The 14,553-nt window shown below is 39.6% G+C and overlaps 1 protein-coding gene across 1 annotated transcript; it reads right to left on the reverse strand.

Annotated features, from left to right (window-relative positions):
- Nucleotides 1-8,345: 8,345 nt before the first annotated feature.
- LOC148021794 (uncharacterized) lies at nucleotides 8,346-13,709 on the reverse strand. Its single transcript, XM_087697311.1, has one exon. The coding sequence runs from the start codon at nucleotides 13,507-13,509 to the stop codon at nucleotides 11,359-11,361; it is 2,151 nt and encodes a 716-aa protein (XP_087553437.1). The 5' UTR covers nucleotides 13,510-13,709; the 3' UTR covers nucleotides 8,346-11,358.
- Between the last annotated feature and the right edge of the window lie 844 nt (nucleotides 13,710-14,553).

Raw genomic sequence — 14,553 nt, forward strand, 5'->3', positions numbered from 1 at the left:
CAGTCAAAGCATGCACACCTAGTATACCCATGCACTCAACCAAAGCAACTAGTTCTTCTACATCTTGAGTCATTATAACATATGCATGTCCAATCAGAGTCTCATCAATATACATCTTCATTGCCTCTTGTATATTTGCATCATCAAGTAAAGCATGTGCATCATGCTCTCGAATACTACATCATCCTCGGCCACCACTGTATCAGTAATACCATCTGTCAAGTCAACATCTTTAAGCAAAGCATTATCTTCAGTCACTCTCCCTATTTCCTTTCTCTTTAGAATCCAAGGCACCTATCTAAATTTCAGCCTTAGCAACATTCATGCATTTGCCATGAGATTTTTCAATCTATAAACCATATGTGGTAGCATCTACAACAGCAAATGAATTTACAAGTTCCTCAAGGTGTTTCTGCATACTACCATTGCCAAAGTTCGGCTCAAGAGGCAAACCTGTCTCTCTTGAATGGATCATACCATCCTTCCAAAAGATCAAATTTCTAGCTTGAGCATCACAATAGAAAGCACAATCACGCCTCTCATGCTAAGGGCTATCACACCATATGCACCTACATACAAACACCTCTCACGTTACAGGTTTCAAGGCTATTGCTCTTCCTCTTTCTTCTACCTTTTCATCCAACTTTGTAATCTTTAGCTATAGGTCACACATTCCCTTCAAAATCTCATCCAAAGCATCTTCTTTCACTGTTGGAACAATAGGTATACCCCTATATAGGTACAGATGGTTTCATTGTAGTTTCATTACTAGAGAAAGCAATTATAGCCCCTACATGCAATCTCGTTTTCATTCTTTCTCTCTTAACAAATTATCCTATTTTCAGTCCTATCTTTACGGTATCATCTTCCAAATGATCCCTCAACCTTTCTTACAAGGCAAGATCTATGGCTTTCAAAAATAATCCCACCTTCTAAACTTCTACAGCATGTTGCTCAATAGCATCCAACTATCCATACATGTTCTCAAATTCATGCAGCAATGCAATGGCTGCAAAGACCCTTATTGGGTTTCTCTACCCAATCCATAAACATCATGTGTGTAACCAAACCACTATCTTCTAGAAAGAACTCCTCTTGTAGAGCCTATTTAAACTCTACCCAATATGAATCTTGCGTATAAGGCTACAATCTGCTCTTTAAGCATGGTCAGTTAAGCAATGTATCGACTCCACGCATAATGTGGAACCCCAAAAAATCCATTTTTGTTCCATATTACCACAAATATGCTAATACATTATACCCATCAAACAGCTTCATCTCATGCTCAACTATCTGCAAAGCATTTGTGGTTGCAAATTCACGTCTGCTTGTGTCTACTCATTGTTGTTGCTTCTATCACTACTGTTGCAATAGCAGTAACACCTATTTCATGTCATCACCAGACCCTACAAAAGAATTAAAACCCATTGCATCACCCATATTTACAAACCTTCCGATGGCCTTTGTGTCGAGTTCACCAAACTTGGAGCATGTAGAGTTGAAGGCCTAACCAGAAGGGTTTGGGACAAAAGGAATGCAAAGAGTAGGGGGAGAAAGAGACTTAATAAATTCTATGAATCATATTAAAGAAAACTCTAACAAGTTCTCTTAAGAAGAATTCCATGCAATGCATTGCAACTCTTAAATAAACTCTTCTCTATACAATTGAACAAACTCGATCAAGCTAAGAAACTTTGCATCCAAGTCAATGGCTTAGACAAAACTCTTCTTGAGACAAAAGCTCAAACTATTATATCAGCCCAAAAGGATCTTATACCACTAATACAAAGTACTTTATTTAGAATAATGCTTCTAGATCACTTTAAACAACCTAGATGATGCATACAACCACCCAGATAGTATTTGGCCCAAAAACTCTTGAATTCCTTGATAAAAGACCTTTCTTTTTACTGTCAAGACTCACCTATAGTAGTAGGTATTCAACAATACAAATCTGTCTTGAAATTATATTTGCTTGGGTAAGCCTATAGGGCCATATCAAGCCATAAATACTTGAATTCTTTGATTATAGCACTTCAACACTATATTCCCTATGTATTGTAGTAGTAAAATAACTCCTTTATGCAGTCCCAAAAGCACCTTAATGAGGATTCTTTGAATTCTTCAAGCTTCTACCAATTGTAACCAAGCATATGCAACAAGATTTGATCCTAAAGAGCAAAGCAACATGCTGAAAATTTAGGACAACACTATGCAATATCTAAATACCCTTGTCTATTTCACATAGATCATATAAGCCACAAACTCATTCCTTTGCTACCCCAAGCCATACCTTGAAGGACCATGAGTGTTTAGCCCTCTTCATTAAAGCCATCAACTTGCATGAGTTTTTAGCCCATTTTTTCTCCACGCTTTTTCCAAGCTCAATTTGCTCTATTTGCACCTAATTTTAGTCCTGCCTTTGTGTCCCAAACTCTCACTTTTCTTCACTTTTCCCTTTACCAAATTTTTCCAAGTTTCCCCCCTAAACAATACACTACATTCCATGCAACCTTGATTTACTAAGTCTTCCTCCTGACTTAACCTCATAGATGACTTCCAAACAATGAAGACTACATATAAACTGAGTCAATACACTAGCAAATCTCCCATAAACCTATCTCCTCATGTCATGAGGAGGCAATGCATTGAATTCTACAAGGCATGGGTAATCATCCACTTTTAGAGCTTAGCCCTGAAATCACATGACAACATAAACTAATCGACACTAATATGAATGTTGATTAGAACACATAAAGTAGCTAGTTAACACATGTATGCTAGTTAACACTAACATATATGCTAGCAAGTTAACATTTGTGTATTAGTTAACATGAACCTATATGCTAGCTGCTTCACAAGTGTATGCTAGTTAACACTAACCTACATTCCAACTAACTAGCACCTAGACGTTAGTCAATACTAGCATGATCTATCACTAGTTTGAAATGAAAGATCTCTCAACAAGCATGTAAGGTCTAGATCAACATGCAAGAAAATATTGAAATAGATGGCTTAAACTAGGAGAACAAAGTGTAATATACTTAAGGTTCATCAACTAGATGGAATAGGTGTTTGAGGTTTCAGCTAGCTTTTCTATCCTAATATTTTCCTACATACATTCTTCTTATTGGAAGAACTCGAACTCCCAAAATGTGTAATTTGGTTGTTTTACTTCTTCATTTATGGTAATTCTCCATTGATGCTTCCATGAGAATAATACATTCCCATCACCTTCAATGGTTTGGGCACAAAACCTTTCTTAATATAAGGCTTGCTTGGAAACTTGTAGGACCCTTGCCACCTTGTTAATGGGCATTACTTTAGTTGAGTTTATATTACTATAGACACTGCACTTTTGTTTCAGAGAAACTCTTCTTTAATTATTTGTGGTTTCAAAATGGCCAATGTATTTCACACATTGGCCACTAGTGCTACTTGCACCTCTCTAGACATTTGATCTTCTAATCCTAGCACTACAAGGTATTGTAGAAGTTAATCAAATACTTCACACCTTACTTTCCTTGCCATACTTTGGTGTTATTAATGAATAAGTCTAATGTGTCAAGTACAATTCATTGCTTTTTGGATTCATCAATCTCCAACACATTAACATGTCCCTTGCAATTGCATTTTTCACGATACCTTTTTTTTTTGGGAGGGGATGGGAAGATGGCACATGACTCCAATTGTCTCTCCCAAATGGCATGTTTGGGGGATTTTCCTACATTTGGAATCCATTGGGTAGATGCATAAGTGTGTGATTAGAATTTCCTATCGCTAGATCTCATTAATGGCAGGTGATTGAAGTCAAAGCGCATGATCCATTGGATTTTTCTATCTTTGAAATCCATGGATAGTAAGTGATTGAAGCCAAAAGGTATGATCTAATGAACTATTGTGTCTTTGAAATCTTTGAATTTACACAATTGAACATAACCACAATGTGTCATGTGTTACCTTTTTCATTGAACATTGCAATGGTAATTAAAAAACAATAGTTTATTCCATCACTATTAAAATGCACTTTTATTCTCCTCACAATCATGTGTGTGCGTGTGTGCGTGTGTGCATGTGCGTGCATGCGTGCACGGAGAGAGAATGATGGCTAGTGAGATGTAAGAAAGTGTGAGAGAGAATAAAAGAGAATGTTGCAAGTTTTGTATCTATCACAAACATGCACAAGTTTCTCCTTGATAGTATGAGCGAGTGAGTGAGTGAGAGATTGTGGGAGATACAAAACTAAGAGTAAGAATGAAATCTAGTGTTGTGAGATTGTGTGTCCACCACAAACATACATGGGTTGCTCCTCAATCTAGGGAATTTTGGGAAAAATGAAGAAAATTCAGTCAACATATGTTACTTGGCAATATCCATGGACACACTATTTGGTAAACATTAACCTAAACATGAACGTTATTCACACCATGACTATCCCACCAATATTCACTAGTTGAAGAAATCATTTCATGGTTTAATGCAAGAATCTAGAACCTAGAGTGAAAGGATAGCTAGATGCTTTCAAAGACTTGGATTTGCAATGGAGAAGTCTAATCAATCCTTATTCACTAAGAAAGCATGTTGTGTGGTAATAATTATTTAAATGGATGATTTGATTTTGGCTTAATGTGATCAGCATGTGATTAATGAAGTGAAAGGCATATTGTAAATGCTCTTCCACATGAAAATTTGGCAAACTTGAAGTTCTTTCTTGGCATAAAGATGATGAGGACCCGTAATGGCACTTGGCATATGCACATGCAATATGCCTTGCATACATTAGCTAGGCGAGGAGTGAAAGAATACAAGCCAACAAATACTCCCTTGGAACAAAAAGTTGAAGCTTATGGCTCACACTATAGTTGAGATAGAGAATGTCACTATGTACATGCAAATGATTGGAAGTTTGATCTATTTGACTATTACTAGGCATAATTTCATTTATGTTGTGGGACTCACAAGTTGGTTTATGCTACAAAAGCCTCACTTGGATTCCATGAAGAGAATCTTGAGATATGTCAAAGCTACAATGGAGTATTATTGATAGTGCCAGAGACAAAGTATCAAGTAATACTGACTTCAAAAGATCTTACAAGATTTGGGATTGCATATGCATAAGGCAACTTAACTTTATTTTGATAACATAAGTAGTGTGTAGCTAGCTAGTTATCTAGTATACAATACAAGAACAAAGCACATTAGGTACATTACCATTTCATCAGAGAGATATTGTTGGAAGGGAAGATAGATATATGGAATTTATGCGATAGAATAAGTCGGGATTTATTCTATAAACTCTAAATCACATGGGCTCTTGAAGCTTTTTTGAGCAAAATGGTTGCTACTATTCACTAATGCAAATGTATGTATTGGTGAAAGATTGTCTAGACATGTCAAGTCTCTAAAGCAAGGGTGCCCTTCAACACCCTTGCTATTTGCCTTGGTTATTGTCCTTAATGAGAAACACCAAACATAAAGGAAAAGAAATGTCATGAGAGGTCTCAAGATAGATCAAAATAATTTCTATTGCTCATCACTTCTTAAATATGGCAATGTAATTAGAGTTGAGCAAATACTTTTATGGGTCATATGAGGGGTATGGTATGGTGTCAATTTGCAAAGAGAACAAAGATTATTATGTTGTTGGAATGAGTAATGAAGAATCTTGGTCAAATCATTAAAGTTAGATACCCTAGGTGCCCACTTGGTTTATCTGTCACTTTAAAGTAAAGGTTCAATTGACATGAGATGACACTTAAGATTTACTATTGGTACAAATTATTATTATCTCTAGCAAGGAGATTGATGGTCTTGTATCATATTATGGCCACTTAAACAATATATGTTGCTTCTACATTCCCTGTTAGTAAACCATGCTAAATGAAGATTGAGGGATTTTCAATGTCTTTTTCCATGGCTATCCCCACATAATGCTAGGAATTCTTGACAATAAGGCATATGTTCCCATGCAATTATTTATAAGTACATATTTGAGCCTATAAATGGTAGAAGAGGTCATGGCTCTTTTGCACTAATCTAGCTATAGAAATCCACTATTGTGGAGGATTTTCAATTTGTAATTCTAAAACCTTCGTTGTGCGTCCCTCTCTTCCAGTAAAGTATCAAAGATATGGCTTGATGTTTGAGACCGAAGTATCTAGACTACTCTATCTCCTCAAAATCCAAAAGTTAACTAGTTTGAAAAGACTTGACAAAGTGGGTTGCAAGTCCAACTTTCATGATAGATCCAATTTTTGGGTGGAACGGATTGATGTCATAGAACTGGAGAAAGAGAATAAGTAGGAATTGGAAGGTGGCTCCTTCTAATAAAGCTAATTTTTTAATAGATTTTGGAAGGTGACTCCTAAGGACATCCTTGTATGAAAGAAACACCCAAGGAAAGTTTGAGCAAATTGGTAATCTCCCCTCATCATCTAGTTTGCAAGAATCCTAATTAACAATTTTTCACATGATGTGGGAAGGCGTGGAAGTTTGTGTTCTCTCAAACAAATTTAGAACGTTTTTCGCTTTAGCATGGCTAAATATGCATGTCAATTGGAAGAATATGCTATCAAGTAAAAAGAGAAAGCTAGTCAATGAGGGCTTCAAGCTTTGGGGAGTTGCTAGAGTTGTAGTTCTACATCATATCTAGAACACTTCTAATTTTCTAACACATCATCTTACCTCTAGAAATCAACATATTTTATTTTGATTTCTCAATATATGTACATTATGCATCACACTTAAGAATATCACAAGGGCTACTTTTGCTTGTGTGGTTTGTGATTTTCTTCATTGGATGTATGTGCATGGAATAGTCACTAATGTTAACACTTAAGGGTTGAGTTGTATGCACCTTACACAATTGTACATTACACAATTGCACACATAAGTAGCCTTATTTATTGTTTTATAAGAAAAAGATTGTACCTATTATTGAAAACTCTATAGGATCCTTCTTTCATTTAAGCATATCTTAAATAAATTGCGATAATAATTAGATGCAAGAAGGCTCTAACGAGATAACATTTTCGATTTCTTTATTATTGCTATGTTTGATCATCTTCCTAGTAATATGCTTGCTATTAGAGTTCTCAAGAAAGTCAGTTTGTAACTTGCCTTCTTTTTTTGCCTACCTATTTCGCGTTGTTCATACATGTTTCATTTGGCAATTTTTCATCTCCACAATTGTTTAAAAGAAAATCTTTATAGCTTTTTTAACTACATAACTTTTTCACTTCAATCTGGACCTTCTATGCACAATAGCCTTTCCTTGAAAGCAAAGCTAACATGATCTAATTCAAAAAGCAGAAAGAGACTACCAATCTAGGATTCTAAGTGTAAGAGGCTTCTAACCAAAGTTCAATCTTCAATCTTTACAAGTTTGAAAATTTTGCTTTTAGAGACTAGCTAAATGTCCAACCTACATTTTGACCTAGCAAGGCTAAGCATTTGATCTAATGTTTCTTGAGATTTGACTTTCATTAAATTTTAATTCTTGGTTTTACTCTTAAGTGGCTTTTGGTTACCAATACCACTTACCACTAGTAGCAAAAAAACCGCTACATTGAATTCACACTCTCTAAGTACCAAAGATTACAAGATTGTTTCTAGGAAAGGTAACCAACATAAAATAGTAGTTAAAAATAAGTAAAGGGATCAATTCAATTAAGGTAGAAAGTATAAGTTTTAACAACCATCTTAAGACCATTTTTCACACAAAGTAGAGAATTTTAGATAATTTTAAGTGCTCTTAATCAATTCTATCAAAATTTTATCAAGCTAAAACTTTCATTAAAATTACTCGTGACATATGTCAAAAGAGTTGCAATTTGATGAAAATGATCTGCATTTTTTAATAACTTTAGATAGTGTTGTTGGTCCCTATTTTGGTCAATTTGAATTTTGGAAGTTCAAATTTTGAAGATATTTCCACCCTAAACCTTACTCATAAACTTTAATTCTACCATCTAAAAACATTAGTGCACTCCCATTAAATCTTTACCATCAAAAGCACATGTTGTTTCAAATCTAATCACAAAGAGTCTAAACCATCATATGTAGCATGCATCTACTTTCGTGGCAAATTCCAACCTTCGTGTCAACCTTCCATTATCTTGGCCTTTCGAGCTTCAATAACTTAATTGTTATATTGTAACATATGATTGTTTATAATGCTCAACCTTCCATTGTTATGCTTTAACAAAATATAAGTATTCCCTTTTCCAATGGGTAATTTCATTTACTAGCACATGATCTTTGAAATGATGGTATAATTTATTGTATTCGTTTCGCAAATGCTTGCACAATTTCAATGGTATAATTTATTATATTTATCATGTGAATGCTTGTACAACTTTTCAACCTTCTTGGTAGGAAAATTAACAATTTTGTGCGAACAAATAACAAATTTGGGAAAGGAAACTTGAAGCTATAAGCTCGAAATTGCATGATTGCAACCATCACCTTGTTGGGCTTTAGCTTATCTATTGTCCTTCCCATCAATCTCACCCCCTGATTTAGAGCTAACAATGAGGTGCTCTTCAATGTCAAACTCCAAGTAGCATGTCATAAACCCAACCGCTTTGGGTGACTCAATTGAGGGAATATGACTATTCAAGAAAAAGTTCACAATATGCTTTAATCAAGCAGACTTACCATAGTACTTTCTGTTGAGCCTGGTCATGTCTAAAAAATCTTTAGAGGAACAAACCTGCAATATATCATCAACCACCTCAACACACAATGATAATACCCTAACACATCAATGGTTCAGGAGATCACCCAAGCCATAGAAAAGACCCTGTAGTGCTGCAATGAGCCCTGCCTACACCACCACCAAGTCTTATGAGAGCTCCAGTAACCAAGAGCTCTTATGGCCCATCGAGAAATGGCTCCAAAAGTAGTGTCTTGCAACTACATCACCTTCTTCCAGTGATTAAAAATGCTAAGTGAATATTCAACATAAATAGTATATCCAGGTTGCGTCACTGCATGATACCTCGGTCAAAACCCTAGTTTTGCATAAGCAAGGGCAGTTCAAGATATCTATTGTCCAAATGTCATATTCAACATGCAAGAATAACAATCAAGCATGTCTCATTAGAGGTCATCTACACCCAAAGCAATTCAACATACTGAGAATCTCCTAGCTTAGATCTCACGTCCAAGTCCATGACCGCATATGATCTACCTATGGCTCCATATGTGCAGGTTGATGCTGCAGATGAGGTTAAAATTCAAGTTTATTCACACTAAATGCCAAACATACAGAAGTCCAATCACTGAAAATAGTTCCTTGAATCCCTCATGATCAAACCATACCCTAGTCATAAAACAGTAGCCCATCACATCTCTCTCCAAATAATGTAAAAGCCATCCCATCCCACTAATCCTACTTGTATGTTGGAAGTGTTCATTACAACCCATCCAATATCCAAGGACTTGGACATTATTTATCCGCTGAAGAAGCAGTTTAAGATTGGAGCAGCTGAGCTACACAAGGCTCACCCAAAGAATCATAATCACAGTACCTGGAACACACATCCCACCAAGATAACCAAAGTCATTAGCTAATGCCTGAACTTACTGTTCATTTTGCCAACCCTATCTTCTAAAATGGAGAATTTCCATCCAGAGGATTTAATGGTACTCTACAGATCTAGAATAGTAAAAGAGAGTGGGCTGGGCACTCTGGCTCGATAGAAATAATATACTTGATAACTAGCACACTATTATGTAATTTTCTGTCAAAATTGAAACATGATGCCAGCCTAAGATGCAGCTAAGAATCTGGCTCTTGTTCAAACCTAGTGCTGTAGATGTTTGTTACACGACCTTTATGATGTAAGTTCTTAACATGTATCAAAACCCCAAGATTGGATCCACTCTTGAAGGTTACCTCATTCCCTTGAATTTCTTTTCTTTTCTTCTCAAGTATATAGTGGCTGCAATGTAAGATTGAGAAACCTGTGAAATGGCCCCGAATTTATGTATTTCCTCTTTTCTAATTGTAGCACCATGATTGATCAAGAACAACTCTGCTGCCTTTTCAGATGAGCTTGGGCCTTCCTGATATACTTCTGACCTTCCTACCCTAGACAGAGCTCTTTTTTAAGCTATCAACTACAGGGACACCCCCTCGTGAACCTGCACCAACTGAAACTGGTGTGTAATCTATCTACTACCACAAGTAACAGCCGTGGACCTTTCACATACTGAAATTCTATGTGTAAGCTAAAACTTCCAAAAACAAGAACAGACAGGCATTCCATACACACTAGCAGTTGCTTACCCAGATCTTACACTAGAAACACTTACAGCACTTCCTATTGGGCTTCATCCCAACCTCTTGACCTAATGAGAACGGAGGGTTGAACAGCCCAAAAGGGATTTGAATCGACAGCAGGTACAGTCAAGATGCTTTTTTTTTTTTTTTACCATCAAGGGATTCAGGGCAGCAACATGAATAAGCGAGTGGTTTGTGCTTACCATCGAAGCTGCTGCAAGCAGGTAGCATTACCATGCTTTTTAGGTATCAAATTCCAACTTCAACCCATATTTTTACCCTCCAAACACAGATCCTCCACAACTTGCTCAGGCCAGAGTAACTTCCAAAAGTGCTCATCAGATGAACCAATTTAGCTAGCATTCACTGTTTGGGGTTGAGATTCTCTCATGTGGTGCCACCTAATCCAGACCACCACATAACAAAATCCTCTTCCTAGCAATGCATTGGTATTTCTTCAACTCAAATGTCACTGTTCAGAAGCAATCAAATTGGACATTTGATGACAGGTACTTCCCAGGTAGGAGACTACAAACAGAAACTTCTAGATTACAGTGAAAATAATCTACACTCCAGAAAACAAGGCAGAGGTTGGGATTCCCAAATTTCCAAAACAAGTCCAACCCAGCTACGGCCACAGGCTACAGAGGACACCTGTGCAGGCAAGCTATACAAATTAACTCCTCCAGATCAGTACATGTTTGTTATATTAGCATGCCTTCCACCCAGTAACTTCAACCCTCAGAAACCTTTCATCCAAGTTAGCCTTCACTCAGCAGATCAGTTGCAAACATGAAGCGCCAGAATCTGAACCAATTATACAATCTGCAGTCCGTGAACAGTTGCCTGATTCAAACATGAGAAGTTCAAAGTTTACAATAGACCCAGCACCCCCTGCTGAAGATCTGCATTAGATGTTCGTCATGCAAGGCAGACGTACTTTAAAGGTTCAAGAGCACTTGCTGCAAGGCACAATATTGCAAAACTGCCTCTCATGCATTTAATCTGCCATACTGCAGGGCATTTTGTATTGGGCTTGCATCATAAAACCAGCTTTTCAAAGTGTACCTTCACAAGCACAGACTGGCTGAAGTATCCAACTTCCAAACCCACATCTCCATAGACTTTGTGTCAGTGATGAGGCGGTATACATCACATGGCACATTCATGGAACGGCGCTTCCTCCCCCTCAACCACTCCAAATTAACCCTTCCCGAGAAAGCTGCTGCAGAGCGGGGCATTTTCTCCGCAGAGCACACAAAGGTCAACTCAGGAGCTGCCTCCATCTTCCTGATAGCTGGACCATTGGAAGCATCCCGTATACAGACACTGTGACCCAGCATCTGCTTGAATGAACTGTTGACAGACTTGACCCTGCTTGTGCAATCTGTGATGAAGGCAGCAGTCATAGAGGCCTCTGCTAACTGTGCTTCCATGGCCTCCAGGCTTTCTACTAGAGGAGAGGCATCCGGGTGGACATGAGTTACACTTTCCAAAGTTACTGTCAATAGCCGAGAAGGATCATACGCAATTCTGGCCTCATTCATGTCCGGTTCTATCATGTGCTGGGGTGATGGAATCAAGGAACGGGTGGACTGTTCTCCTGACTTAAAGCACAGCTTGCTGGAATTATCTAGCAATTCAGGCTCTTGAACAACCAGTTTCCTCAAGAAACCCCATAAAGTGGCAAAGGAAGTTGTGGGTGTCCCAAATGAATGAATAGTGAAACTGCCTAGAGGGGTAGGGTGTCCAAGGGGATCAATGTAAGGGCCAGAGCTTGGCTTCTCAAAAGAGGCTTTTGATGCCTTCTCATAGGCTTTGTTGAACCAGAGGACACGACAGTGGTCATCAACTAGTAACACTGGGTCAGTGGAAGCACCATAAACCTGCTCCAGATAAGCTTGATTTAATGGCAAGCCATCTGCAAGAGCCTCAGGTAGTAAGGGATACCTGGCAGTTTCACATCTCTCATTGTTTTTGGGCCTAAGGTTTGTGGAGCAAACCAATCCATGGTGCCCAACTGAACTCACCTTTCCAATATTGCAAAGGCCCAGCTCAGTGGAAGCAGGTGCAGGGGTTGTGCAGGAACCTTCTGTTGGAGGGGAGTCCATGGTAGAAGGAGCATCAGGAAGAAGGGAGAGAGTCACCATACTTGGCCCAACCGTTGAGCTTTCCCTGCAATTGCTATGCAAATTCGGTGCCAAATTCGAAGTCCTTGCTAATGCCCAACTGCTATCTTGACCATTCTTGCAGTTGGCTCCGGAGTCTTCCACTACATTGGGGCACCTTACAGCAAGTGGCACAGCAGAGGATGGAGATGGGCTGCTTGATTTCCTGTGTATATCATTCATCAAAGGTCTTGGTGTACTGGGATAACTAAACCCAGGGTTTCCAGAGGCCCTGGCTTGCATGAGGGACTGCACATCTGCCACCGTTGGGAGGCGTGTTATGCCTCTTATCATCTCTGTGAAGCCCCCTCCCACATGGCCGACACTACAACACTTACTTGTAGAAGGTGATGTTGGCATGACCCGGTCTGGCAGAGGAGCTCCTGGTGCGGCAGCCCGCTCCATACAAACAACATCCTTCTCTGGGTGGATGGGACCCCCACAGGTGGGAGCAAACCTCTGAAATCCGATTACCATCCCTCCACCGTGCTCTATGGCAGCCAGGTCCGTACCTGTTATCCTTGCTCCATTGAGCCCTGTGCCTGTCACCAATGGCCCACCATGCCCTGTGCCTGGCACCAATACCCCACCATGGCCTACACCTGACATCGTTGCCTCACCATGTCCTGCACCTGTTGCCATAGCTCCACCACGTTGTACAATGGGGCCCGTAGGTGCAGCAAACGCGAGACAGACAGGCGCACAGCCTGCCCAATGAACATCCGAGACATCGCCGGCGGCAGGCTTCAAGGTGCTCACAGCATCTTGGCAGGGGACAGCGCCATCCGACGACAACCCTTGTGTGACGGAGCTCACTGCGGCAGTGATGGAGGGCACGGGCTCGGCTGCAGCGAGCTTCGGGGTTTTGACAGAGGGATGGGCGGGGTCTGTGCGGCGCTTCCGAGATCGCTTGGGCTTAGCAGGGAAAGAGTCAATGGAAGCACAAAAGGAGGAAGGGTCGGTGGCGAAGCTGGGGGAGGAAGGGAAGGAGGCGGGCTTGGGGGCGATGGGCCTATAGCGAGAGAGGATGCGATCTGCCTTGTTGGGATACATGGCGGAGGAGGAGAAGCAGGGAGAGGACCATTGAAGGGAAGAATGCTGAAAGAGGGGACGCTTCTCTGATATGCTACGAAAACACAGAGACAGAGAAAGAGAGACACCGAGAGACAGACGGACAGAGACACAGTGAGAGAGAGAGAGAGAGAGCCGGGTGCCGGGGGCAAGCAACAGCACAGTAGTCTCTTCTAGAGGAAGAGAGGTCCTGTGTTTTGATTGAGTCTCTTACAGACAGACATATACACACACGTGTCGCGCATCTATTTGAAACAAGTGCTACTGCCCATAACAATTAGAAATAACAAAATAAAGAATTGCCATGAATGACGCAGATACAGTTATAGATTTTAAGGGTCTGGTCACACCAGTTGCAGGCCAGAAATGGCCAAAGAGGTTCAACAGACCCCCGGCTAGTGAGAGTAGGGGCACGCGAAGACTTACCAGACCTTTTGGGCCCTAGACAAGTAAGCAAATGTTTATTTCCACATAGACAAGGTTCGAGTGAGGTCGGATGACTTTTTTTCGGCAAAAGTGTGAAGGTAAATATATTGAGCAAAACGAAGGTATGTACATCACATTGTCCGGATTGACCTAGAAGCTAACTTTGAGAAGTAACTAGCATTAGACACTGGACTTATGACACCATACTGTGACTACGTTTTGAGAGAGAAGCCTAAACTTATCAACGTTCCATCCAAGACTCCATGAGTAGGGTCACGTGTAGACTTACCAGACCTTTTAAATGTCGAATAAGTTGAGTTTGCATGATGTAACATGCCCTTTTTCCTTCTTACGTACTAAAATTATAGTTACCTTTACTTTGAAAGTCAAGTACAAACTATATGTCTGGCACGACCCTATGAAGTTGAGAGTACCCTCAAAAATGACTCCCTCTTCTTCATTAAGTCTTCCTTACCTTGTTGTGTGCCATTTTATGACCTAGGCATCCCCTCACCTCCCCACTCCGAATTTGGTACTCTCTCTCTCTCTTTTCCTCCTCACTCCCATATTCAATGGTGGTTCTGTCCCAAGAGAACTTGC

This window comes from Lygodium microphyllum, chromosome 17, assembly GCF_053477565.2.
Source record: "Lygodium microphyllum isolate KBCC chromosome 17, Lygodium_microphyllum_v1.1.10, whole genome shotgun sequence".
Classification (NCBI taxonomy): Eukaryota; Viridiplantae; Streptophyta; class Polypodiopsida; order Schizaeales; family Lygodiaceae; genus Lygodium; species Lygodium microphyllum.

Bases quoted from the DNA above. Each gene is read 5' to 3' on its own strand.
- LOC148021794 (XM_087697311.1), bottom strand. From the start codon at position 13,509: ATGTATCCCAACAAGGCAGATCGCATCCTCTCTCGCTATAGGCCCATC.